This window comes from Ciona intestinalis, chromosome 8 (genome assembly GCF_000224145.3).
Source record: "Ciona intestinalis chromosome 8, KH, whole genome shotgun sequence".
Taxonomy (NCBI): Eukaryota; Metazoa; Chordata; class Ascidiacea; order Phlebobranchia; family Cionidae; genus Ciona; species Ciona intestinalis.
In genome coordinates, this window is record NC_020173.2 from 2,936,142 (window position 1) to 2,963,547 (window position 27,406).

A 27,406-nucleotide genomic window follows, 5' to 3' on the forward strand; every position below is an offset into this window, starting at 1 on the left:
TGTATGAGTTGATTTATTTTATTTTCCCAATTACATTACGTTTTGCATTATCAGTGATATTTAGTTGCACTGTCCGCTGGCAACAGCTTGAGCCATGACCAAGAATGCCTGGTAGCTTTCCTCGGCTGTTGGCCTGATAAGTCTAAAATATTGCGTATGGTTATATTGGGAACCAAAATGAAACTATTGTTAATATTGGTATTTATATTATTTCACTCTTTTCACATTAAACGTCATCAAGATATTATATTTCTTTGTGTGGCTTATACGTCTCATGCACACTGTCAAGTTATAAAATGGCGGTTGCCTTTTTATACCAGACATAGGTTGTGTATTTATACAACTCATGCTCACTGTCAAGTTATAACATCGGTATCTTCTTATACACCAAACACACATTGTGTATTCATACAACCCATGCTTGCTGTCGAGTTTATTACACATGTGTATTGGTCTACCTTGCTCACAAATCGTTTACCTTTCTGGGAGAACGAAGCCGTATCTTCCAGTATCACGAAGTTCTGTAGCGAATGTACATTTGATTCCACTACCATCGTAGAAATAGTCAGCTGTGCTGCCTGATGCGACGTCTATGTGGATATAATAAATAACGTTGCAGTTTTACGCGCCTAAGAGATCTAATACCAGAGATTCGAAATTATGTAATGATTCAAATAAAAAAATATTGCAAAAAAATTTAAAGAAGATTTATTAAAAAAATAAATCTCGGTTTAAAGTGTCTCGTAACTGCCGGAACGCCGTCTCCCGTATGATAGAATTCTAATTTAACTACATAGAATACTAATTTTAATACAACTTACAGATAGTTGTGGAGATTTGTCCAGCTTCGTAAATCATACCATGTGTTGCTTGGATTGCAGCAACGCTGTCTTGTGCGATAGAGTTCTGCAAAAAATGTAAGTTAAGTTAATCGACTCTGGCTTAAATTCAAAATGTTCTGGCAAGCCTTTCCGAATATCTTAGAAAATCGCTTGTGTGTCGGTTTTTATTAGAAGTTCAATTCGTATTGCGTGTATTGACAAAAACATATGATTTTAAATTACATGTACCTGTAAATTGCACTTTTAAACAAATTACAAGTATAGGGAGGTTGTTCATACTAGGTGACAAGCCTCTTCTACCAAATTTCAACTTTTATTTTTATAGTTGATGTCCTTGTCGAGGACTTGATATTCAAACCAGATTTGGTTCATTACTCCAAAATGTTACTAAACAATCACGCTATTATATATATTAGAGTGGGGGGAAATGGGACACCTTTTCATTCTATTTTCCTGTCCCATTTGTTAGTAAACAAAAAACATTCAAAGAACTATTAAGCCGTTTTTTTTCACGACTCCCATAGACTGTTGTTGATTATTTAAAACACGATATGAATATTATGTGCTCAAGGTGTCCATTCTTACACCACAGTTCTATACAAGTAACCAACATTAGCGTATACAAGTAATATTACTTACCATGGTAAGGAAGTTTGCTGGTTTGCTGGTGGTGTAACCGTATGGGAACATCCACAATTGACTGTATGAGTGAACATCAACGTACATTTTGACGTCAGTAAGACCCTCAACAAAGTTCTTCTGGGCTAAAGTACATGGCTGCAAAGTAACATTGTGTAAGTTACATAAAAGTCATGAATTTATTGTTAAACGTGTCTTATTTATTCTCGCATGGCAGAGCAACGACATTGGTTATAATACAGGTGTTCGGTTTCATACACCTCGTTCCCGGTTCCTTTTTTTTTATATTTTATATGGGTGGGGTCTGCATGTCATGAGACCTAGGATTTAGGGTCAGGATTAGCCCATTATCCCAGCAGTAGCCTAATGCTCGTGTCCGCTTACGAAATAACACTTACTCTACAAATATATCCCTACCTCTGAGAAAGGTGCTGGGCCACAGTAGGTATCACTGCATGGACTGGTACTTGAGCCAGGTCCTGCATTCAAGTAAGGAATTAGTAAAACTTTAAACTATTGGTAACGAAAGTCAAAGCAACATTTTGACTCCTAAATTCGTACTGAACGTGATTTGAATGCATGAATGAATGAATGAATGAATGAATGAATGAATGAATGAATGAATGAATGAATGAATGAATGAATGAAAGAATGAACTAATGGGTGTATAAAACTGGCATTTTATTCTAATTTTATGTCATTTTATACTAGAGACGTTGAATTAACCCAGCAATACCAAACAATACATGGGACATCACAACTCACCGCAATGGTTAGCATCCCAGTTCCTGTTGGGGTCAACACCTACGCAAAACCCGCCGTGTGTGCTTCTTGTCTTTCTCCACATACGGTCCTAAGTTATTGAAACTTTATACATTATTGTTCATAATGCAGATGCATCAATACCACGGTTTACTTTTCATTCTACACACCCCTTAAGTCCGTAAAATATATACAATGCTTCTGACACAGTATATTTTTTAACCTTTCATGGTTTGTGAGCCCTTTAGAGACGCTATGACGCTGATCCGCCAATACAACACCAACATCAATTTTACCATGTTTACACATGTTACTTTAATCATTACTTTGTAAAAATCGGCCTCTAAACAAAAAAGGCTGTGGGCGGAGTTCTGTAAAAATACCTACTGCTGTAGGAAAAGGGGAACTTACATTTGTCCAGGTGTAGGCGTAACCGTCTGGGTTGGAAGATGGGATGAAAACGAAGTCAACATCTTGCAACACACTTGGTGGGGAGTCGACAAGCTGTAAAACAAGTACAGGTCAGTTAAGTTTTAATGCAGTATTTTTTGTTGCTAGACATACGTTGTGCAATCATAAACCACATGATCACTGTCAAGTTACAACATGGGTGTCCTCTTATATCCCAGACACACATGGTGTATTGGTACCCCTCATGCTCACTGTCAAGTAAGATGTACATAGGCGCTTACCCATTGAGCTGAATACATACAAGTAGCTGGAGTAACCCATTCTCTGGCGTGGATTCCACAGTTAATCACGAATTTTGGCTTTCCTGGTCCACTGCTGATCTACAGTGAAATTGAAATGGATATTTAATTTTGTGCTGCGATAATTATACCTAAAACTAACGATGTCAATTTAAAAGACTGTTTCAGTTTATATACATTAGGTTGGGGTTAGATGGTCCATCTTCTAATTTGCTTTGTTTGTCGTCCGATTTAGTGGTTAACAAAAATATTTACAGAATAATATACTACCGTATATCCTCGCGACTCTAAAAACGTTGTTAATTAACTTTTAAAAACACTATTACGAAATATGGGGTATTGTCTTTCCTAATCGTGTTTTTGTGGCTGTCATCTTGTTTTAAAGTATTACAACCCAGGAAATATGGACAAATTATTTGCGAACCGTGTTCGTCTCACCCCACATTATTATAAGCTAGGCCATCTCACCGTTAGAGCTTTAAATTGTCGTCCTTCAAATGAAGTACCAACAACATCTGCTGTTGCCAGGCTGGAGTAAGCTGTTGCGAAGTCGTCGATCCATTGTTGGATCTGGAATGCAATTCAAAAATTGTAACCCGATAATTAAGCTAAATATAGGTAGCATGCTGCATGCTCGTAGGTGTAGCAAATGTATGCACATTCCAACAAGCTAGAAAACTGTAAGCTCAAAAACGGGCACAGTTTTAGAAAATAAGATTATTTTTTAAACTTTGCGGCCATCTTACCGTGTATAAGAAACAACGCTGCCAATAGTTTAGTTGTATTTCTTACAAATTTGATGTGCATGACCTAGTCATCACTACTAGTGTATTATGACTATTTTTTTTAGTAAATAACAATATATCTTTTAATTTTCTTATATTTCTGCACCAAAAGAACTAATTGTGACATTACCTCTTCATATGTGTGGTAGACCTCGTAGTCGAATGAAGCAAGGTCTCTGCTGGTTGGACGGTGTGGTCCACGTTCGGCTTCTACGGCAGCTTGGAGATCTTCAATAAAGATGCTGTAGTCAACTCTGAAGGTGAAGAATTGTTTTCGTTATGGTGTGTGGCTATTGTGGTCATGGGCTTACTGCTATAGTATCTTCGTTGTTTTAAAAAAAAATCAAACACTAAAAAATTCGCATATTGGTAACGTGTGCATGAAATGTATGATATAATACACCCGTGTTGTAAGGACTGTCTTTACTCTAATGATACTGGATCGAGTTAACGTGACGTATTTAAGGTTGAATCTTTGTCACCCTTACCTGAACCTAGTCAGAGCAACTTTGAAAGCGGTGATGTCTTTGGCGGAAACATGAATGTCAATTGGTCGGTTCATGCCACGGACATCACTCCAGAAGTCCAACTATTATGAAATGATAATCTTGCGTTAGCGGTATATTTTCTATCTTTTCGCTGTGAGATATTGAGGTTTAGCCTTATAGGTTTTCTACTGATTTGGCAGCTAATTTATTTTATCATGCAACCTATTAACGCTTTTTTTTCGTAGACCGCCATCTACGTCATAGGCAAGAACTGACGTCATACTTACGTCATAGATTGTAGAAAGGTGTTCAATGGTAGTGATTTGGTCTTCACGTACTGGAGTAATACGAAGAACTTGGTCACTGTGGAAATGATGTATGATTACAATTCATGATTATACAGTTTATGGTATGGTTGGGGTAAAATGGTCGATACATCCTTTAGATATAAGCTTTACAGGGGACCGTCCTATAGAATTAGGTTGGGCTTCGTCTTTAGGTGAAAAATACGCGTTCCGAAAGCGTTGGTCATTGAATTCCAGCCGTCTACTACACCGCAAACTGCCCACACCCTATTTATGAGCTACAGTATTGCGGTCTGCGGCAGTACACACACAGTCAATACGCACAGTAGTATATACACATTGGCTAAATAATACTTACCCGTGGTAGGTGCGCCTTGCGGCCACAGTAGCAACGATAAAACAAAGTAAGATACGAAGTTGCATTTTCCTGGATTGGTTTTATGCAATGAAACTGTGGCCCGTTGAGAACGGTATTTATACTTTATTAATCGTGTTATGGGAAACCACAGGTGTTGCGACGTATCTAAGTTTATATTTGGCCTGACTGAATTAGTTTGTAGTAAATATTATGCCAGCAGGCTACCAGATGTTATTTTCCCGAGTAGTTTATGTTGGTTCTGTTGACTTGACTTTTTGACCGTACGTTAGCGCTGCAAATGCAGCGGCATTAGTGAAGCCACTTTTCTTACCTTATAACTATAGCTTATTAATAGCCATATATGTATTATATAACATGTCTTTGGTCAATGGGAGGTTTATTCCTTTGTTAGTTCGTAAAATATACCGCAGGCATTATTACAGTTTTTAAGTTTAAATCAAGTATACATTACTTCTTCACCAGGATGGCTGCACTAATTCGGCAATTCGTCATACCCGTGCCCTTATTGGCATTTGTAGCATATACGAATATACGACTTAGTGGGCAGGTATTCTTTCATATTGATAAATTGACAATGTTAGCTCTTTGTACATTGCAGGAAATACGGGAGTACAAATCTGAAGGCGACATATGCACAATGTTTGCTATGCTTACCGCAATCGACACTGCATGTTGAACAGAGTCGGTACACGTGTTGAAACCCGGAGTCTAATGGGTAAAGATTAGGTTCTCAGGTTCATTGCATAAACATAATTTTTTTTTGCTGTTTAAAATAAACACAAATCAAATCTTTATTTCTAACTGCCAATTTAAAGTAAATGGTATTCATTGTGGCCAAAAGTGTATTAATCAAATTGTACATTTACGATTACATAAGCAAATATAAGACTTTTGCTGGATCGGATTAGAGTCGTATAAGCACCTTTCTGTGGCTCTGATCGGACTAGATCGGAGTTTGTAGTCTGGACTCTGGAGAATACAAATACATATATAAATACGATTACTTACGTGCCCAACCAAAAATTCCAGCATGTCCCATTTCAAAGAATTGGTATTTACTGAGTTTTTGCAAATCGTTGCAAATCTTGCCTATTTTGTTTATTATCTGCAGTGGTATGGGCGCATATGCAAGTTTGTTTGGCGTAGAAGATAGCCAGACTGTTAAAATAAAGCCAAATAACCCAAAGTGGCTTTTTAAGCATGCTGAAGTTTGTGAAATGCCTTTTTCTGAGGTAAGTTGAAAGTTGCGGTATAAACCACGTGCTTATAATTATGATTTAAAGCTAGTTCTGTGCCATTGCATTGTTATACACACGAACACATCTATATTTGTTATTGCAAAACTTTTTTTTACAGTTTTTATTTGAAATTAATACGTTTTAAGTCACCAATATGCAGTATATAAACAGTTGGTAATATTAGTTATTGTATAGGCCTACTCTAATCCCTGTATTTGGTATGCGGGTTCAAGTCGTATGAAAAAGAACGCCATGTTATTATATTGACTGGTTTTGTCCTGCCTTACAAGGATAACAGTCACTTATAGTTACATTCCTCGTTTTCCGGCCACGCGAGGATAAAGTAAGTTACATTTTTCATTCATTTATTATATCCCTACAGTAGGATAAGCAAAACAGTTAAATAGTCTAACGTTAACGTATGTCTTATAAAATATATACCCTAGGTACAACGCTGCTGGAGAAGGTTTCAGGTTCTTGGTGCAAATAAGAAAGGAGTTCTAACCGTTGAAAGTCAGATATGGAAATCAAATGATAAATTCATTCAGCAGGTTTAGTTTAATACATTGTATAATTCATAATAAAAACATAGTGTACGAAACAGAACATGCGCGTTTGTCGTCTTATAACGACTGTTGTTTTTTTGGCTTCATGAGAACAAAACAAGTTACATTTATTCAATAACCTTCATTCATTCAAAAAGTGTTTTGTTACTTTGTAAAGTCTTTGTTTTTTGCTCATTTCATGCACCTTTATAACTATATAGATATATACATGCACATAAAGTAATGTTAACTTTATAACAGACTTTGAGACAACTGCCTTGGTCAAACAAAGGAATTCTAACATTTCAAGTTTATCTAAAAGTTTGTAAATGGTTTAATCAAGCTGATGAAATATTAAAGTTAAAAGGTAAGTCTTATGTAAGTGAATACATCCAAGATAGCAAGATTGTTTTATTTGAATGTTTTGTTCTTGTTTCTTTTGTTCGTTGCTCTACTATTGTTACTAACACTCTATTTAGGTAAAGGTAGTCCGGTTTCTGTTTTTAAAGTTTAAACACTTTTTATTAAACTGGTAACAATTAACCTAATTTAAATTTGTAAAATAGTAATTTTACAAAACCAGTTTATTTTTTATAAAACACTTGATTAATTTTATTCTGTTTTGGTAAAAATTAAAAAACATTTATTGAATATTTTTATATCACCAGTGATCTACGGATTAATAAATCACAACCAACCACTAGATGGTGAAGTTTTACAAAGGATAATTGCGCTCCTATATCCAGAAGAATCTCCTGAAAATCTAAAGAATTTGGTTGAAACTTTTATAGAAAAAGTGAGTGGGGCTGTTCGACAAGTTTTGTTATGTTTTGTCATTTTTCGTAAATTTAGGATAAGATTGTTAAAATGCATGTTGTAATTGTAGATGCCATACTTTAAGGTGTATATGGTCTCGGTTAAGAAAACTCTGATTTTATTCAATGATTTAAAGTATCTGTCCGGCGCCAAAGCACAGCTGGTTAAGTGGTTAGCGCACCTTATTCTAACCTAGACGTAATGGGTTAAATGCTCGTTGCGTCTACTAAGTGGACATATGTGTCCTGGGTAGACACACCTAACAGCAATTGCTCCAACCCAGTGGTCACTAATGAGTTGTCCAATTTACCAGCCACACATAAATTCTCCCGAAACATAATCACCCACAAAGTAACATACTTGGTAACTTGTAAACTGGCACGAGGTAAATGAAACACAAACCCCACTTTAATGACCCTCGTTTTCCAGCCATGTGAGGATAATGTAAGTAACATTCATTTATGTAGTAGTATACGGGTAATGGTCAAATCTTATCTGGCCCAAAACTCTGGTCTTATGGCCTGTTGCACTGCAAGACCTCACCTTTGTAAAATATAATCTTTTAGTTTAAGCCTTACTTCATCTCAGGTTGATTATAAACACCAAGGAGTTATAGATGAAGAAGAGTTCATTGAATTCGCGAAACAAATCCCATTTGAAGAAATGTCAGCCATGCTTCAGTTTAATATTATTCCTCAGGATTTAGAAATACCAGAATAGTTCTTGAAATTAATTTCCATATGTTAATAACGATGGCTTTGTAAAGTGTAAGCCATTAAATTAATGTAACGAACTGGTAACTGCATTACCAATCCAAACCTTGAGACCTATGCAGTTATTACACTGTGAGAATTATTTTAGATTTTCTTGCTTTCAAAACTTAAGATTAATTTGTTTTTAATTTCTATTGTCTTCCGTGTAATTTCATATATATTTATATATTTTTAAGTCCTATCATTTTTAAGTCAAGTCATATTTTAAGTTATATATTTATATACTAACCTTACTGTTGCCTTTATAATAACCCCATATTGTCCTATTTGTACATTTTACCTTTTTAGTTCAATATATATTATTATTAATATTATCTAGAAGACTAGAATTATAAGTATTTAAAGTTGCTTTGTTTATTATAGTTGTTAATAGATTGTAGTTTTCCTATTTTGTATTTAAATTTTAAGCCCAAATTACTTTAGTTTTGCATTTATTACTTTGTGCCGATTTTATCTAAACCAATTTAATCTCTTGTTTAAATATAATTGCAACTGTTTTAACATTGAATATTGAAATATGCATTGTATTTTTAACTCAAATTTAAGATTTATATATCTGTTTATTTAACTCAATTTTAAATAGCCCCAAGAGACCTATTAAGCCCAAATTTTATGCCAAGTTCTTGTTTCTGCATATAGAATGTAAGGTTAGGGAAAAAATGGTACGACAAACTAAGAATACATTTCCTCGTCTCTTTGAGAGGAGCACCCCTACTGTTGGGAAGGTTGATACGAATCAACAACCAGATTTAGAAGGCAGGAAGAAAAAGAAGAAGAGTAGAATGTTAAAGGACATACGGTCCATCTCCGATTGGGAGAGAGTCTTCAGTTCTAGAAAAAGGACTTTGATGTCAAAAGCATTGGAGCTTGAACATGCAACAGGTGCTATTGTAAGTAGGAAAGAGGTTCTTTAATTTATGTTTTATATGGGTGACGTGATGTCCTTGTCAAAGATGTGAAATTTAAGTCCCAAAAAAACTACCACTGGCAAGACTAGTAAATGATACACAAGTAAAAATCATCTATTTATATATTCAATATAAAATTCTAAATATTAAGTACAAAAATTCACAATTTGATGCGCTAAGTTGTAATTAACATTTTTTTCCCCTAAATTTGCTTTATTTTCTTGTAGATAAAATATTTACATAGGTTTTTAATAAACATACAGAAACTGCCCAGCAGAATTATTACAACTTTGTACCTCATTCTAATGTAAGTCTCTCACTGGTGATGCTGACGTGTACTACTAATCTGCAGGTCACTGTAACAGTGCGAGTCAGCAACAATGTTTATTATTATGCAAGTAGTCAAGTTGTTAAAGACATTTTGACGAAAACTCCTTTATTGAAAGGCAACAGCTTCCATGTCACAAAGAAGAGCTTAGCTATAGGACTTTATGTAAGTTAGACTTTTTGTTTCACCTTGGTGTAAACTATCTAGTTCTTTCTTTTAGTTGTAGACTGCAGTTTTTTCCATATTGAAAAACACACTTGAACAGTTGGTGTTCATTTGCCAAGTAAAGCTAAAATGTCCATGTTGATGCCACTACAGTAGACACTGTTTTCTTTGACTTCTATACCTACACACTCCTACCACCCTTATTGTTAGAAAATCATTTCAGTCTTAACAATCTCATTATTGTCATCTCTTACATGTCGACCAAACACAGTTCAGAAACCTGTGGTTTTACCCTATTATTACAAAGTATATTCACTAATGAATATCTTTCCGCCACAGGGGTTAACGAATGCTTGTTCTGACACTGAAAGTCAACACAACCCACAACCATCGACCTCGACTGAAAATAGACCATCAACCAGCAATAACGCACCAGTAACACCAATCGTTACAACACCAACTAGACAACCAGCACAGAATGGTAGGTCAGTTAAATCCCCATCCGCAAGGACAGCATTAAATACCCATCAATCATCAAAACACCCCCCACAGCCCCCCATACAATCCACCCCAATCAGACCAGACCCTCCCCAGATTAACTTAACCATCGCCTCTACCTCGAAAACGCCACCCCCCACTGTGCCGCAAGTCATCATACCTTCCGATTCATCTTCCGAATCAAGTGATTCCAGTTCTTCTGACGAATCAGATTCAAGTTCCGAAGAATCTTCCTCAGAATCTGAGAAATCGAGCACTAAACCTTATGTTCCTGATGTAAAACCATCGCCAAAACCAGATCCTTGCCGCATGCAACACCCAATACATCTTCGTAAAACTACAGCATCAGCTTCAGTCACTAAACCCCAACAATCAGCCACCAATAAGTCTCCAAAAATTTCCAGGAAACCTGCTTCAACTTTTGCCAAAACATTCGATAAAGTTTTCTCTCCAAGCAAAGAAAAACCCCAAGAACAAATTCGTAATAAACCTAATACCAGAAGTAATTCAACTGTTACAGATTCTGTTAACCTTCCAAATCCAGAACAAGTTACTGAACAATTTTTCCCATTAAATAGTGACTCTTTAGAACAAAATCCATCGAGCTCTTTGCTGCAAAAGCCACCTAGTAAAAAGAAACCAAACCCTAACCCAGTTACATCAAACCCAACACATAGCGGAATACCAAAACCTGCCGAGCTTAACGTTATTAAAAATTCTTTACCTGAGACAGAAGAACAAACAGAAAGTTTGAAAAAAACGAACCAACGTGCGTTTGTTTCTAGAGAAGCAGCGCGTGCATCTGCTCTCAGTTCTCCTGGTCAATCGAATGTAATTGGGAACAAATATGGCTTTGCTGAGGGCAGTCTAGGGGCTTATCTGCTAAGTTTACAAATGTTCAAAGAAGAAGACATAAAAAACAACAGTGATCCTAGATCTTATGACTTTTTAAACAATATTGCTGCTAAGGCTTTACAGGATAAAATTTTAATGGAAAAGACAGAAACAAGTGAAAATAGAAATGAGTGTAAAACGGATGACGGCAAAGTTGAAATTAATGCAGAGAATAGGCCTAGTACATCTATGGATCCAACAAGTACAACTAAGCGTAAAAAACCTGAAGGAAAGTTTAAAACTGAAAAAGATACTCTAAATAATAACATAAATGAAGCTTCAAAACAATTCACCTACATGGAAACCATGATGCCAAATACATATCAAAAGACAAAGTTTAAACAAATGGATAATGGAGTAAAGATGAAAAAGAATGTCAAAGAACAAACGAAACACCAACGCATGAATGCCGAGGAACAAAATCCGAGTTCACCTCAACATTTTTTTTTTGACAGGAACGGGGACAAATCAAATGGTGGGGAGAATGGGACAGTTGTTAAAGATTCCGCTCTAATACAAGGCCATGATTCAAGTACTGAAAAAAATAGCAATCACAAAAAATCACCAGTTAAAAAAACAACAAGGAAGCGTGTGAGACAAAAAAATCAAAAGAAAAATTCTACTAATAAAAAGGTTGAAAATGTAAATCCTGAAGATTTAAAACCCAGTCGACCTGAGCAAACAAAACAGATTACAAACGGGCGCGAAAAACGGTATTCGCTATCGGAAAGAGATAACCAAAGGTATTCCAATCATGGACAAGCATATGATCAATACCACTGGAGGTCTCCAAGTTATAGATCTAGATGTATTTCGGAGCCCTCACATCCTGTGAGGCATTTTGGAGCTCCCGAGGTTCAGAGAACTTGCTTCAATATCTCCGCCCCTCTGCAAAGCGAGAATCAAAGTCCAAACAAGCAGAAGCGGGGAAATAATGAAAACATTCCAAACAAAAGACTTCGAGTTGAAGTAGTACCTACTAAAAGGTCAAATCCGAACAAAAAGACACCAAAAATTTCATCTAAAATATCAAAAGCTTCCCCTACAGTTCAAACCCCTTCCCAGGACAGAATGTTTCCAAACACATCATCGATGCGTGGCTTGCGACATCAATGTCGGAAACATTTTGAACAGTACTTATCGAACACATATTTACACTCGGACATATCATTAAAAGGTTATGTAAACAAATTGGAGAAACGAAAAGAACTTCTTTTAATTCCACAAATATTGACGCAGCCGAAGTGTTTCAAAAAACTTGCAAATGATTTGAAGGAGCAGTTGAAGCCGTATTATTCAAACTCAACAAGAACTTCCACATTGAACAAGTTCGTATGTGATGCTTTAAAAGGATCTTCATGTTTTGAAATTTATAACGTGAGTATTCTATTTATTATGTTGTTGTTGTGGGTTTAGGAATTAAAGTTACTTATCCATGGTTGCCAATTTCATGTTCACAGTCGGGCTGTTGAAGCTTTTGCATTGTATGGATAAGCATACATTACTTTTGGTTGGTTTGGTCATTGACTTTTAGTGAGTGGAAACTTCAGTGACTTATTCATGGTTGTCACTCCTATGCCCACGCCACAGGTTGGGGTAAGATGGGACACCTTTTTATTATATTTTCTCGTCCCATTTGGTAGTAAACTAAAGAACTTTTAGAAAATTGTATACCATATCTTCACATCTCCCATGGATCGCTGTTAATTGTTTAAAACACGATTGGAAAATTTGGATATTATGTGCGAAAGGTGTCCCGCCTACCCCACCCTACTATATATAAGTTAACTCTTTAAATTCTAAGTTGTAACTCTTTTTTTTTCAGGGCAAATGGTTAAAACGAACCCCTCTTTTAAACCCTGCACCTCCTCCATGACAGGCTTTTAACTCAATTTAATTTTACCTTAAACTCTGTGTTCCATCTGCTATACGTTATCACTGCCAATGTTGAAGTGCTGCTATAATTAGTTGGTGCCAATGTGTTGCATATTACATTACAGTTTCAAACCAAAAGAAGAGTGTATTTTATGTTGTTGCAAATTACATAAAAGACGCATACATATTTAACATGTAATTTTACAACTTATTTTACATTTCATTTTCTTGCAACATGTTTTCAAAGGTAACACAGTTACAACAATATCAAATTTTGCCAGATGACGTAACGAATTGCGTCATTAAATGTGTGACGTCATTCTTACGGTTGGTCATATTTTGTTTATTGCACCATATTTCCCGACTCTTAGTAAAGTCCTCCATTAAACCACACATAGTGACGTCATCAGTTAAGTGACGTGGTCGATTACGTCAAATAGTGAAATCATTAGTTACGTCGTAACGTTAAAAAGAATAACGTATCCTAACATTGGAAACCCAGTGTTTCACAATCACGATTGATTATTGTTGCTTCTGTGGCATAATGGCTTGATCGCTCTGATCCAATCATCGCGTTCGGAATCACTGGTAGCGATGATAAGATAAAGAGAACCTGAGGCGACTTTAACACAGAAGAGGTGATCGGGTGGGTTCGCCATTTTTAATGCTGGATAAGGTAAGGTTTTAAAACTTTACTTTGGTTTAAAATCTAAATGTTACGTTTTTACAGACAATCTGTTCCTTGTGCCGCAGTAAACAGAATTGATTTGAACCAGTTTAAGTTCCAGGCAATAGTATTAAAAGGCATAGGGTTATATAGACGTGACAGTTCCCACCCATGAGGGTAATACAAAAGACCAAAACTGTTTATATACAGTCTACACATTAATTCGGCAATTTGACAATACCGTCTACACAGCTCTACGCTGATTAAAATGATAGACAGTAGGTTTTAATACAGAAACGAGATTTATAATTTAAATGATGCACATTTGCAATACTTTATAGTGTATTTACTTACCAACTTCCGCTGCGATTTTTGCAACGGGAAACACTGTTGCGCCACGAAGGACCAATGTGTTTAAAATCTTTCGATTCTTTTTTGATGGATCAAAATAAGACAAAGTACCCGAATCTTGTAAAACAAAACAACGACACTTCCAAGACGGCACAAAATGTCCCTTAAACATACCAATGTTATAAAACTAACTACATTAAGAAAACGTTTAAATTTAACACGGACGATTTGTTTTCACATATTTTTAATTGGACTTTTGTTTAAAAAAAGTTATTTAATTTTTTTCTTACCCTTTTAAACAGGATCCCACGTTTTAATATCCGCCCTGGTGGTAAATCTTTTGGCAAGTTTGTAGAGTCCTTGTGTTTTAAAGTGCTGCGTATAAAACATAAACTTTATTGTTTATTAAGGTGCATGGAAACGAAAAATATATATATAGTTGTAGGGTGGGGGAGGATGGGACACCGTTTTATTCTATTTTCTCGTCCCATTTGGTCGTAAACAAAGAAGATTTACAAAATTATATTCGTAGCACCGTGACTCTAATAAATATCGTTAATTGTTTAAACCATGATCCGGAAAAATGAGTATTAGGTGCGAACGGTGTCCCACCTCCCCCCCACAGTGCTATAATCGCTGAGTAACGTAAATACGGGGAAATGGAAAACGACAGCTACTATATATAAAAATCATGCTTACTATATCCAGAAACCGTCGTAACCACTGTGTAGAATTATTTTATAAGTGAAATTTCATATACCTGATTTTATCTGTGGGTACTGGTGACTTTATAGATAAATCGTCTCTGCTTTGTGACCTCACAGAGCTCAAATAAGTGCTCGACATACTTTTTAACGATGACTCATCAGTTAACTGAAAGAACAATTAAATGAATGTAATTTATTTATCCTCGCGTGGCGGGGAAACGTCAGTCATTATAACACGGGTGTTTTGTCCCGTGCAACTATAATGCCTGTTTACCACGCAGTAAACTTTCTACGCCACAATACCCAATTGTTATGTAACAATCGCAAAAAAAACACGTGATAAATTCAACCAACCAGCTCGTAGTAATGAAGGTCGGTAAAAGGTAGGGAAGTGACGTCCGGTGTTAAGCATTGGAGCAAACCGACCCGAAGTAACCCTGAAACTGTCACTTCTGCTTCGCTACCAGTTAAACCCATATTGGTCCACATCCACTGTTGTAGTCCCAGGCCTGTATGGAAATAAATCTTAGTTTTAACCCGGTGGTTATGTATGGAAAGTCCTTTAGAGATTTATAAGCTAAGGTCATGGGATTTAGAAGTTGGCCCATTTTACCCAAACACTCAAAACTGTATATGGGTAAGATCCTACGGCGAGATACGCCAGGGGACTTGAGAACCAGAGTTGGCTCATGGTCCCCTTTCAAATCGCTAACAGAATTTATTGCTGTTTTTCGCATCTTTTACCGTTTTTCTTGGAACTTGATTTAAAAAATGATTGCAAAGTAACATAAGAAATACATTTTAAACGCACTGGTTGCAAATGTTTAGCTGAATGTTGCCAAACTGGAACGTATTTAAATACTGAGACTAACTTCTACTTTAATGAGAATCGCCCTTTGTTAAAAACGAAATCGAATGCAAAAACTCTCTATTTCATAAGCGCTATACGCAATCATATACAAAACAACGATTGTATAATGCCTAAAATATCCCAAATTAATTAAATACGTGACGACTAAATCCGAAACCGGCAGTATTTCGATTTTTCAAACAATTTATTCAAACTATATAAACGAGGTTTGATGACGCCACGCACGTTACTGTTTTAAATATAATTTAATGTTTCCTAATAAAGCAATACATGTGTAAATGTAATTATAACTCCAAGTTAAAAATTGAAACGCAATAAACGGTTAAATTGGAAATAGCTTTCTTTGGATGTTACGCCCAAAATAAACGAACATCAAAAGAATATGCGATCCTCGTGTATAAATTTGGCGTGCGTGTCCCTTAAAAATGGGTAGCGGCATTTAATTTTAAATTGCTTAATATACTCGACAACTTGGTACATTGCAAATAATAATAAACGGAACTAATGTAAAGTTTAAATTAACCCGCTTTAGGCAATATGGGATATTATGTGCTTTTTCATGGTACCCATCTTAAGGTGGCTGTATACACAGTATCCGGAATTCGTCCGTTTCGTCTGTTTTGTCCGGGTTTCGCTGCCGCATGCGGAATTAGACACGGGTTTGCATACGACTTTGCATGCGAATTCGCACGCCGGACACTGTGTACAGCCACCTTTACCCTTCTTATTATCCGATTAGAATTACAACTAAGATTATGTTTAGTTAAACTAAAATAAACGCTTTTAGTCCAACATACCAACCTGAGAATCCATCAGTATGCATGACCCCATCAATCATACGAGCTTCTTTTTCCACTCCACCATCCGCCATGTTACCAAGGCTTACCAAAGTTTTCGCGTGTTTTCGGATTTCCGAAGTTGGTTCGGGCAGAAGTTCGTTTCGGTTTAGCGGAGCTAGCAGACTTCCAGATTCCTGCTAATGAGTTGTGGAATTAGTTTGTCCAGATGTTGTTTACGGATTGTCCTCTGTCATGCTTATGATTTATACTTTAATTTTAACGTAATAATACCTCAAAAACACCACAACATGGCAACTTATTTTCAGTATCCATACCAATGACGTAGTAATAGTTTGTGACGTCATTAAATGCGAACCGTTTTCGCGAATATGACGTAACCTAATCCTGTCTCGTTAATCGCGCTAAAAAAATTCAGCTGACGTCGTTATGACGTATTAACACGGTTACCTACTTACCTTGCCGCCAGACGAAAGTCGGTTGATGACGTTTTGTATGACGTCAGTCCATATGTCAAACTCTACCTTGGTAGGGGCTTGCATTGGATATTCTACTCCAGTTGCTGTAGTTACTTTGAATACGTGCTGTACATAATATAACATATAATTGTTTTTTATCTCTTTGAATATGGTAGCAAAGTCATAGTGTTAAAAAAAAGCAAAAGGAATCAACAGCAAATCGACAGTCGTTAAATATGATATAGATAAAAGGTATGGGAAAGAGCAACAGTTAAAGCGTGGCTGTTGAACCGAACAGAGGTAGTCTACAAAGCATTTGCATTGAGTCAGGCTTCGTATGGCTTAGTCGTGAGGTGTGTAAATTGTAATGACGTAAATTTACAACCGAAAATTGAAGGTTTCAATCCTAAAGGTTTGTTTTATAAAATTTAAAGACGGGATTTTTCAAAGCAATTGTCGAGACATACAGTTTTTCGAATGATGTCACAATACGTGAATATTATGTTTTTATTCAATTATATGATTTTGTATCACGCAGTCATGTCGTCTCTTCGTATATTATCGTTAAAATGAGTCTAGGCGAGTTATAACATTGGTGTGTTCTTATAAACGAAACATATATACTGTATTCATACAGCCCATGCTCACTGTCGAGTTAAAACAGGGTTCTCCTCTTGTACATCAGATAGGCTAAACAGGAAGTATTCATAAACCCCAAGCTCACTGCCTTACACATATTTCCCATTCAACACATCTTAATACCTTAATCTTTAATTACCTCTCGTTTTAATTCTTCCGAAGTAGAACCATCCACCAACACATTCTTTTTGGCAAGCGTTGAGTTTTCGAGCGCTATCCTTCCGTGGGGAACGGTGTGTTTCTGATTCTTATAATAACGCAGTGAGTTGTCAGATAACTTGAACCACCTTGTCTTCCAGTTATGTCTTACGTGTCCCTGTGAACAAAGTTGTATTGCCATTAAAATAACATTTACATATAAACATTTTTCTATTAGATCGAATTAACGTCGAATAAGACCTCAGGTATACTCAACATAATAAAACTGAAAATATTCCCTAGAAATATGAATATTTCATATTTCCTAATCCTTTTTTTAACGAATAACGTGTGATACGGTTAAAAAATATTAAATTTTCTTTGTTTATACCAAATGGGACCAATTAAAAGAGAACAAAACAGTTAAGAACCATCCTATATACCCCAACCTACTATATATAAAATCGTTTATCAAGTGGTAAACTAACATAATCGTCAAATAACCGTTTTTTTAATTTACTAGGGAAAATATTGCAGCTTTTAATTAAACTTACCCGTTTTGTTAGGAACCCTTCCATAAAAAGCTGACCATTTTTCGACATTTTTGATTATAAATTACAAACTTAGGAACTACGCCAAACTTAACGATTTTTTGTTAACCTGTAAAAAAATGTTTTTATTTTAAAGACACATGGTTACTAAAACGCAATTAAACTTTTGCTGTGCTACTGCTGGGCGCTATATAATCCTTAGGGGGCTCATTTTTTATATTAAGGGCTTGTATATTTTTATATGGTTCTGAACAGCACTATCAAACCTTATAAAACTTTTTAAAAACCAGTGTTAATCTAAGGTCAAGTGTCATTACATAGTGTTTGATATTTATAAGTATACACTTTTGTCGTGTAATACGCCATGGCAGTTCAGAAATGCCGATGACGCTTTTAAATCTAGACATCATAATCTGAATATAGATTACACGCGTCTTATGTAAATGCCATATTACTTAAATTTTTTATTTATTTCGGAAATTATAACTTTAGTGTAAATGAAAGCAATAGTCTTAAATTTACACATATAGTAGGATGCGGGAAGATGGGACACCTTTAGCACAGAATATCTAAATATCCTGATTGTGTTTTAAACAATCAACAATGGCCTATGGGAGTCGTGAAGATACGGTTTCATAATTCTTTGAATTTTCTTTGTTTACTAATAAATAGGACGAGAAAATAGAATGAAAAGGTGTCCCATCTTCCCCCACCCTACTATATTATACATAGTATAAGCTGATATAAACCAATGCTCTCATTCTCACGATTTCTAATTAGGTACCTGCTGTACTCCCTCAGTCTGCAATAGGTTTACCTTCTGAACTAACTGAGTGGCTCATTGTTTCTATATAGTGTTGCTTCCCGAACACGTCATAGGCTACTGTATAGGGCTATGACACCAATATATACTTTTACGTGACGCTTTCATCCGTTCATTGTTACATGCTTAATTGATTGCGCTGTAACGCTTCTATTCACGGCACAGCGTTGAACACCTTACACATGTACATATACTTCAATACAAACAAGAAACACACATGACAACCCATATGATATGATTTTCATTTAAAACGTTTCGGTTAAAAAATGTCAGAGGTTAAACAGTGCTATTCTAGTTGTATTAAAACTGACTAGAAAATCTGTGTTTTTATCCATCTTTAAACTGCTCTTGTTTTCCATAGTATGGCTGATTATAAGCCTTCTATTAGATTGCTGCGTATAGATCAGCCGCGTCACGCAAATGGCATACACAAAGCACGGCTCATATATAATACATATCCCTGTATACGATATGACATAGCACTATGTTGTCCCTGCTAAAGTGGCGCAACTCATATATGTGTCATCAATATGACAGATCCGGCCTACATAGGACTGAAACTCAATGTTTTTCCTTAAGTGTGTCAAAAAACAACAACATTAAAATTAGGCCCTTTGCTGTTTACGGTTTCATATTATAGTCTTGTTTTGGTGGTCCGAAAATACAAACGCTGTATAAACAAATATATTCAATGATGTATATATGCAGGCCCGTTACTCAACGTTAATTTGGTTAAGATATTACACTCTTGTGCAATTTCCTTTGCATATAATGACTCCCGGTCAGTTGGCTACGCCAGAAAGTCCTATACCACGGATGGCTCAAGCTCAGTGGCGTGGGTGTTTCCGATAGAACGTCTGTGTGGTTTGCTTGTATAGTACCAAATAAGATATGTTCCTTTTACTTTTTAACAAAACTACACAGAACTCATGCGTTTTTACCACATACGAGGTTATGCACGGCAGAATATTTCATATACGGACTCTGATTTATAGCAATATTTTATCTACAGCATTTACAAGTATCATCTATACGTAAACGGACATTATTACAAATATCTTAAACGTCAACAAAACTTTGTTGATATTCTTTATAAAACTCTGTCCATTGTGGGTTTTGGGGCCCATTTGCCCCGTTTACTATGGCAACTTGGTATACAAATTACATAGATAAAAAGTCACGTGAGATCTGCATCGTGTTGCAAAATTGTTTTTGTGCATGTTTTTCAGAATTTTTGTTTTTGGAAAAGGCTAAAATGCTTATATGGGAAATTGAACGATTGTTTTACTTCTCATTGTTAAAATACTTAACTACTAACTGTTAAAATTCTTAACTACTATTATTTTTAAATCTATGTAGTATGTAGCCACCGTATAAATAGACCCATGTAAAAATCAAAGGGCGTAATAGGTATATCGTAGTCACTATTACCTTATGCGTTTTATCACTCCTACACTAAATGTATCTTTTCAATGGTCACAAAAGTGTCATGCTCATATATCGTTAAAAACCCTCAAATTTAATCAACAGCGTTAATATGTCGGCTGTTGTTGAAAATGGAGAGGCTGAAAATGAAATTGAACTCAAGTCAATAGATGAAACTATAGATAACGAATCACAAGAAGTTAAAAAGAAAAAGAAAAAAAAGAAGAAGAAAAAGAAGCCAGGTGAATATTCATGCAGTGGGAAACAAAGTGCATGAGAAGTAATAATTTAAAACAACACTTTTAATCTTCTTTGTACATGGATCTTTGCTGCATTTTTTATAATTTAAACTTTTCCTAAATCAGGATTAGCCGAATTGATATTATTTAACGGTACCTCTAAACTGCCAGTGTGTGTAGTATGCCACAGTTTTTCGAAGAATGCACAATGTGCCGCAGTTTTCAAAGGATGCACAATGTGCTGCAGTGTTTCTGAAGTACCTCAGTACATGTCATCTAAACGTTAGTTTGGACCCACCATAGGCACACTCCGCTCATTTGTAATGTTACTGGAGGATTCTTCACTAGTGTCAATTTAATATATTTGTTTTTCTATTCCAACTATAATCTCTAGGATCAGCCGAAGTGGATGTTGGAGATGCAGGAGAGAAGGAAGATGCTGAAGAGCAAGGGGAAGAGGTGAAGGAAGATGGAGAAGCTGCTGTTAATGGTGATTATGTTTCCTAATGTTTATCAAGGGAGTGGGAAAAAAGGCAGCAAAAATAATACCTAAATAAAAAAAATCTCAATAAAAATATAAACATGTCTTTGTTGATGTAAAAGGCTGTTTGCCTCCAAAAATTTTGATTTTTATTTCACTGGCCACAGTATAAACCTAGTATTTGCTGAAATGTGTGTGTTGAATGGCTTTGATTACCACTGGTGACCTGTATAGATTGTAGCATAAATGCATTGTATTCTATATGAGTGAGGTCCTTGTCAAAGACCTGGGATTTAGGTCAGTTTTACCTATTACTACTCCATGCTTTTAAGTCCCAGGCTGCCTATGTATATCATTCATTGAATCAATTTAACATAAAAAACAACAACATATCTAAATATGTTTTTTTCTGATTTTTAGGAGAAGGTGAACAGACTGAGGGAAAGAAAAGACGTCGACGTAAGAAGAAAACCGCGAAACAACAAACAAACCCACCAACTGTGCCTGTATCAGAGTTGTTTGTAAACAAACCTTTCCCAGTTGGTGAGGAATGCGAATACCCTGCTGATAAAGATGGGTAAGTTATTGGTATGTTTATTATAGGAACATAGATATATTTTATATTTTGTTAATTCCTATGAAAAAAATACTTATCGGTGTAATGTTTACTTATTAATTCAGTGTAGAAAATTCTAAGGTAGGTCTGCACACTTTAAATTTACTTAGTACTAAAAGTGTCACACTGCTATTTTTTGGTATAAATTAAATCCTTCTGTCTATCATATTTACATTTATATGTAGATTTCAGTTTAAGCCTTTACGCCAAAACATGTTTATCTTTACATTCATTCAGTCTGCATTGATTTAAGTTTCGCAACTGTAAGTTGTGAGGTAATTCAACAGTTGCCTAAAGTTTTTATTATTCCACCACAGTCGAAGTGCTGCATGGAGAACGACTTCTGAAGAGAAGAAAGCAATGAATACTTCATATGAAGAAATGTGGAATGACTTCCGTCAAGCCGCTGAAACTCACAGACAAGTCCGACATCATGTACAGGAGTTTATTAAACCGGGGTTGAGCATGATTGAAATCTGGTGAGATTTAATATAAAAATAAATTGTTTAAATATTTTTTTCGGAATTGTGGAGTTGCACTTTTCTATATCTGTTCTTGCTCGAAGACATGGTATTCAGGCCAGATTTAGCTCAATACACCAACTTCTGTTTTTATAATAGGCTGTTTTTAAAATATAATCACAAGTTCTGTTTAGGTCCGTTAAATTTTTTTTTGTAGTTGTGGGGTTACTGCTGTGAAGTTGGCTAGAGATGGAAAAATGCTGGTTTATGCTATTTTGACTAGACTATGGTTTATTTGCTAAATAAGATCTTTTTAAAATTTGATTTTTTATGTTTCAGCATTTTTTGTTTTTTTTTGTGTTATTTTTTTATGTTTAGTTGAGTGGTGTACTGGTGTTTATTACTTTATGGAATAAGATCCATTTCAAATTTGTATAATACTATAGTAAATTGTATCACTTTATGAGTTGCCTTAATTAGCCTACCAGTAGGCATTGTAACTTCAATTTAACTGAATACATCCCTCAGTGAAAGGTTGGAGCAAGCATCAAGAAATTTGATCAATGAGAATAAACTAGAAGCTGGCTTAGCTTTCCCTACAGGTTTGTCCTGAACATTTCAGTTTAAATGCGGTGACCGACAAATACAAAATTATTGGTTGTGAAACTAATTTCACTACTTTTGCTTTTATAATTTATGTTGGAAATTTATTGATTTTGTGGAAACTGTTGCCCTAACTTACCCCCAAAATTTCTGCTACTGTGTATATTAGTATATAGTTGATTATGTTCACATTTCACATATATTATGTGATAGTAATACAGGAAGTAGCTTGTGCTTTTCACACAATTGATTTAAATTCAAATATTTTCCAGAACATTGGTGTTCATTATAGTCTTAAAATCCCACTAATTTTAAATGTAAAAATAGGCAATAAATGTTTCTTTTTGTCTTCGTTGTTATGTTATCATTTTCTTGTTGTGCAAATATTAATCTTTTCAATAGAATAGAATCATATTACCAATTGATGTATTTCATACAGGATGTTCATTGAACAACTGTGCTGCTCATTACACACCAAATGCTGGAGACAAAACTGTTTTAAGTTACGATGATGTTTGTAAGATTGACTTTGGGACGCATATTAATGGTAAGTTGGAACTTGTTGTTGTTATTATACTTGTGCATAGTTTCCAAAGCAAGAGTGGCAAAGTAGACCTGTTCTGGGATTTCTGCACTGCATTAGTCAGTAAACATTACAATTTACAATCAAAGATTAGATTTGTTTCGCAGGAATACGAGTAACTATTCCTGCCACCAGGATTGTAAAAGTTGTAAATCCGGACGGTGATCGTTTAATTTTATTGAAAATCCGGACGTATTATGTTTTACGTGCGTCTGTCACCCAAGCTACCAAATCTTGTTATAAAGCGTATTACTAACCATCACTGCATAGAAACGATTATTAAAGCTGCGATCTAAAGTTTTATGTTCGTCATGTGTTCGTAATTATCAGGTAACGAAACGATCGAGTAACAAACATTGCCGTGCTGCAATTTGGTCATTGTGCGCTTAATTGTTACATCTTATTGCAACATAACTATTAACTATGACGTTTCATTACGTAACAATCGGGAGGAATGTGCCCACTTCTAACCAACCAGGAGATCGAAACATCATGTATGACAGTATGAGCGTCACATTTTTACGCTCTGCGCCGGTGTAGGAAATAAAGGAAGACGCATGCGGTAGCATACAATTTAACACATAACAAGCGAGGCAATCGTTGTGAATTTATTCTCGTGAAAAATGACGTAATGAAACTCTGGTTCTCGTGCGGTGCCGACAAAGATGTTTTTTGGCTTCTGTCCAAGCTCGGCCGGGAAGATACTTTGTAATAATATATTACAATTTACTTTGGTTCCAATTTACTGAGCGTCGCTCCTCGCTCTTATATTTGCACCAATTAAAATTCACATAAACGCAATATACCTGCAGTTATTAAAGTTTAAACTATTCTTGGTTGCTGGCTTAAAATATGTCGGGATTTATCAAAGGCATTATGACGTAATCATCGTTACATTTTTAATCCACGATGAATGTGCGTAAAACTTTTCAGTTGTTTCTACCGATTTAGATACGTCGTTTTAATAAATGTAATATCATTTTAAATTCACCACATAAAGGTTCCATGTGACATGATTTGTGACAAAATTTGTATAGTAGGTGTTAGAAAAATGCATTTTTTAATGTTTGCACGAACCGTTTCGTCATTTTAGCTATTCGCCGTGTTCTCGCAATGTAACCGATGCGGTTAAAATAGAGCGCACGTTTATATCGTCAATAATTACGGAACAAAGAAACCAAAGAGTATATTGTCGGCCGAACGTAAGAAAGTTGATTTTAATATAAATAGGATTTATTTCTACTAAAAAAATCCGGACGTTTTTCGACGATCCGGACGGTGACATTATCACTGAAAAAGGGGTATTTTTACAATCCTGCCTGCCACCCTGCATTTTTAATAGTCTGGTCCTAATACTTGTGTGTTGTGTCTATATAAAGTTATTGCCGTAAGGAGTATTATGTTGTAATACAGTACTTCCCAACCCTTCAGTTAAAAGTCTGACATCATTTTGGTATAATTACTTGCTTTGCTACTGTGGTCATTTGACAGTTATTGTAACATAACATTAAAGGTAGAATGAAATGTTAAAGCTATTAATTTGTGTATAATATATGGGCCAGTACAAAAAGTGGAAAGCACTAATGTTGATGTAACATTTTGTAGTTATTCTGAGGGCATTACCAGTTATTAGGCTGTAGAGTAGCCTTGGTGAAGCAACTGCTTTTGTAATATAAGTCTATTACTGACGGCTATTTACAAATTTTAAGACAGGCACCATAAGTGCTTAGCAGTAAGCATACGATTTATTGGTAATTCTAAATTGGGACATGTTAGTGGCGCTTGTACATTAACATAGTCTGTTGTTTTCACGAATTATACTTCACGCAGGTCGTATTATTGATTGCGCATTCACGGTGAGTTTTAATCCAAAATACGATCGATTGTTAGAAGCCGTAAAAGATGCAACGAATACTGGGATTAAGAACGCTGGTAAGTGTGGCAGCTCGTGACACATTTAAAGTCTGCAGAAAATGCAACCAGGTTTTACTGTATACACAAGTTATGTGGCATAATTTTTTTCAAACATTTGGAAAGTTTTAAGGTTGGTTTTAAAATGTGGTAATATTGTATTATAGTTGTCCTCTAAGCAACATCATCGCTTAGTGGACAACTCTATTTTTCATAGGCATTGCCCAAATGTAGCTTGGATAGCTTTCTTAATATTCGGAAATGTTAATGTGCACTTCTGCTAAACTACACGCCTCAGGCTTACTGAATATATAGAACGTATTACACGATAATAAGCTTTTGGTTGTAATACCAATTGCCTAGATTTATTATATATGATCTCTATATAGGCATAGATGTTCGTTTATGTGATGTTGGTGCCGCGATTCAAGAAACAATGGAATCCTATGAAGTTGAAATTGATGGCAAAACTTATCAAGGTACAATGAATTCTGATGATTTATTAACTTTATTTTAACTGTATTGTTTAAAATGAAATCTATATTTTATGGCGTAATGGGCCAATATTAGACCCAGATTCTAACAGGGAACCTCACCCATATAGAATAGATATGTATTATAGTAATATAATCAAGCTTCGAACCCAGTATCTTCTGGTTATTAGTCTTAACAACTGTGCCATGGTGCCTTCTTATTTGAGTACACTTATCAGAATAATGATTACAAACAACTTAAACTAAAATGTATAATGTATTGTTTAACAAAACAAGTGTATACATATACCATAAATTCTGATCCTTGTTTATTTTACAGTACGTCCGATCAGGAACTTGAGTGGTCATTCTATTGGTCAATATAGAATCCATGCTGGGAAGACTGTTCCTATTGTTAAAGGTGGCGATCAAACTAGAATGGAGGTAGGTGGTGTCGTTGTGTTGTATAAAGCTCCTAATACATAAATTTGGTATATGTTTATTGTAAAAACTATCCCAATTAGAGGCTGGTTAGGTAACCATATCTGCTGCGTTGACCAAAAAATGCCTGTTTCCTTTAGAGGGAATTTCAATTTGTAATAATATCCTGCAAAACAGAAAGAACATTACTGTGTTGTTGCATTTGTATCATTTCAACTCTTGGCAAGTTAGTTGTATGATTACAACCTTTAAGTTCCTTAGCTGGTTAACATTATGTCGATTACGGTACTGTACTGATAAACATTCAATAGTGCATTGGGGATATTAAGATTTCTGTTTTTGGTCATGACCATTAAAATCCTCTTATAGTTTTCCAGCTTTAATTATTGCATAGGAATGTAATCATATCTTTAATACAGGAAGGTGAGGTATTTGCCATTGAAACATTTGGTAGCACCGGTAAGGGGTATGTACATGATGATATGGATTGCTCACATTACATGAAGAACTTTGATCTGGCCAACCAACACGTGCCTCTCAGGTAATAATATTCATCCACACAGTTACGTCCAATCCAGTGGTCTTTATGGTTTGTCTAAAACTAATTGTCAGCTATGCAACAGAAAAAAAAATCTTCACCCGCAACTCCGCAAAGTTACATGTGTGGTAACTGATAAGCAGGCAATAGGTGTTTAAAACAAAACACCAGTGTTATAACGACTGTCGTTGCCCCACCACAGGAGGTTAAGTAAGTTACGAAAAAACTTAAAATTTGATTTTGTCCTAGGTTACCGAGAGCAAAACGGCTTCTTCATGTGATTAACGAAAACTTTGGAACGCTTGCATTCTGTAGACGTTGGATTGACCGCATTGGCGAAACAAAGTATCTGATGGCGTTAAAAAATCTTTGCGATTCTGGTGTTGTGGATGCTTATCCACCATTATGCGATATTAAGGGTTGTTATACTGCTCAGTTTGAACATACAATTCTTATGAGACCAAACTGTAAAGAGGTTGTGAGCAGAGGGGATGATTATTGAAGGAATGGCTTGTTTTGAGGTTGTAGCATGGGTTTGAGACTCCAAATCATCAGTGTATAAACCACCGTTTAATTTGTAATGTACGCTAAGTTGCAGTGTAGGCTGGGACTTTTATTTTTTATTGACAACCTGCTTTAAAGTTTCAATTGCGACAACTGAAAATAAAATGTTGATTTGGGTA

The 27,406-nt window shown here is 35.5% G+C and overlaps 5 protein-coding genes and 1 long non-coding RNA gene across 8 annotated transcripts; 4 read left to right on the forward strand and 2 right to left on the reverse strand.

Moving 5' to 3' along the window:
• LOC100183740 (carboxypeptidase B-like) lies at positions 1 to 4,985 on the reverse strand. Its single transcript, XM_002126887.4, has 13 exons — positions 4,890 to 4,985; positions 4,514 to 4,589; positions 4,227 to 4,327; positions 3,869 to 3,992; positions 3,422 to 3,523; positions 2,936 to 3,034; positions 2,655 to 2,747; positions 2,247 to 2,334; positions 1,899 to 1,960; positions 1,482 to 1,619; positions 822 to 906; positions 479 to 590; positions 1 to 142 (listed from the first exon to the last, which is right to left on the reverse strand). Exons 1-13 carry the CDS (start codon positions 4,952 to 4,954, stop codon positions 61 to 63), a joined length of 1,227 nt encoding a protein of 408 aa, XP_002126923.1. The 5' UTR covers positions 4,955 to 4,985; the 3' UTR covers positions 1 to 60.
• LOC113474424 lies at positions 1,488 to 2,752 on the forward strand. Its single transcript, XR_003396088.1, has 3 exons — positions 1,488 to 1,636; positions 2,193 to 2,253; positions 2,665 to 2,752. It is a non-coding gene; the product is annotated as an uncharacterized LOC113474424 (long non-coding RNA).
• On the forward strand, positions 4,514 to 8,923 carry LOC100185292. Of its 2 annotated transcripts, none has more exons than XM_002126844.4 (7): positions 4,514 to 4,602; positions 5,509 to 5,644; positions 6,022 to 6,142; positions 6,595 to 6,699; positions 6,955 to 7,060; positions 7,362 to 7,489; positions 8,098 to 8,923. In XM_002126844.4, exons 3-7 carry the CDS (start codon positions 6,026 to 6,028, stop codon positions 8,227 to 8,229), a joined length of 588 nt encoding a protein of 195 aa, XP_002126880.1. In that variant the 5' UTR covers positions 4,514 to 4,602; positions 5,509 to 5,644; positions 6,022 to 6,025; the 3' UTR covers positions 8,230 to 8,923. The 2 variants fall into 2 exon arrangements, with proteins under 2 accessions (XP_002126880.1, XP_026691255.1); XM_026835454.1 differs by having other exon boundaries at positions 5,509 to 5,625.
• On the forward strand, positions 8,910 to 13,135 carry LOC100175106 (dentin sialophosphoprotein-like). Its single transcript, XM_002126792.4, has 4 exons — positions 8,910 to 9,172; positions 9,543 to 9,683; positions 10,023 to 12,452; positions 12,901 to 13,135. The coding sequence occupies exons 1-4, from the start codon at positions 8,942 to 8,944 to the stop codon at positions 12,949 to 12,951; spliced, it is 2,853 nt and encodes a 950-aa protein (XP_002126828.1). The 5' UTR covers positions 8,910 to 8,941; the 3' UTR covers positions 12,952 to 13,135.
• LOC100186097 (pleckstrin-2) lies at positions 13,076 to 18,240 on the reverse strand. Of its 2 annotated transcripts, none has more exons than XM_002126628.3 (9): positions 18,133 to 18,240; positions 17,580 to 17,756; positions 16,802 to 16,927; positions 16,348 to 16,519; positions 15,030 to 15,184; positions 14,729 to 14,841; positions 14,259 to 14,343; positions 13,972 to 14,131; positions 13,076 to 13,617 (listed from the first exon to the last, which is right to left on the reverse strand). In XM_002126628.3, exons 1-9 carry the CDS (start codon positions 18,178 to 18,180, stop codon positions 13,463 to 13,465), a joined length of 1,191 nt encoding a protein of 396 aa, XP_002126664.1. In that variant the 5' UTR covers positions 18,181 to 18,240; the 3' UTR covers positions 13,076 to 13,462. The 2 variants fall into 2 exon arrangements, with proteins under 2 accessions (XP_002126664.1, XP_026691242.1); XM_026835441.1 differs by having other exon boundaries at positions 16,348 to 16,522.
• On the forward strand, positions 17,074 to 27,406 carry LOC100177432 (methionine aminopeptidase 2-like). The gene is made up of 12 exons (XM_002126422.4): positions 17,074 to 17,154; positions 20,483 to 20,619; positions 21,011 to 21,106; positions 21,518 to 21,674; positions 22,031 to 22,192; positions 22,703 to 22,776; positions 23,217 to 23,324; positions 25,191 to 25,292; positions 25,661 to 25,750; positions 26,085 to 26,188; positions 26,605 to 26,726; positions 26,973 to 27,406. Exons 2-12 carry the CDS (start codon positions 20,490 to 20,492, stop codon positions 27,223 to 27,225), a joined length of 1,398 nt encoding a protein of 465 aa, XP_002126458.1. The 5' UTR covers positions 17,074 to 17,154; positions 20,483 to 20,489; the 3' UTR covers positions 27,226 to 27,406.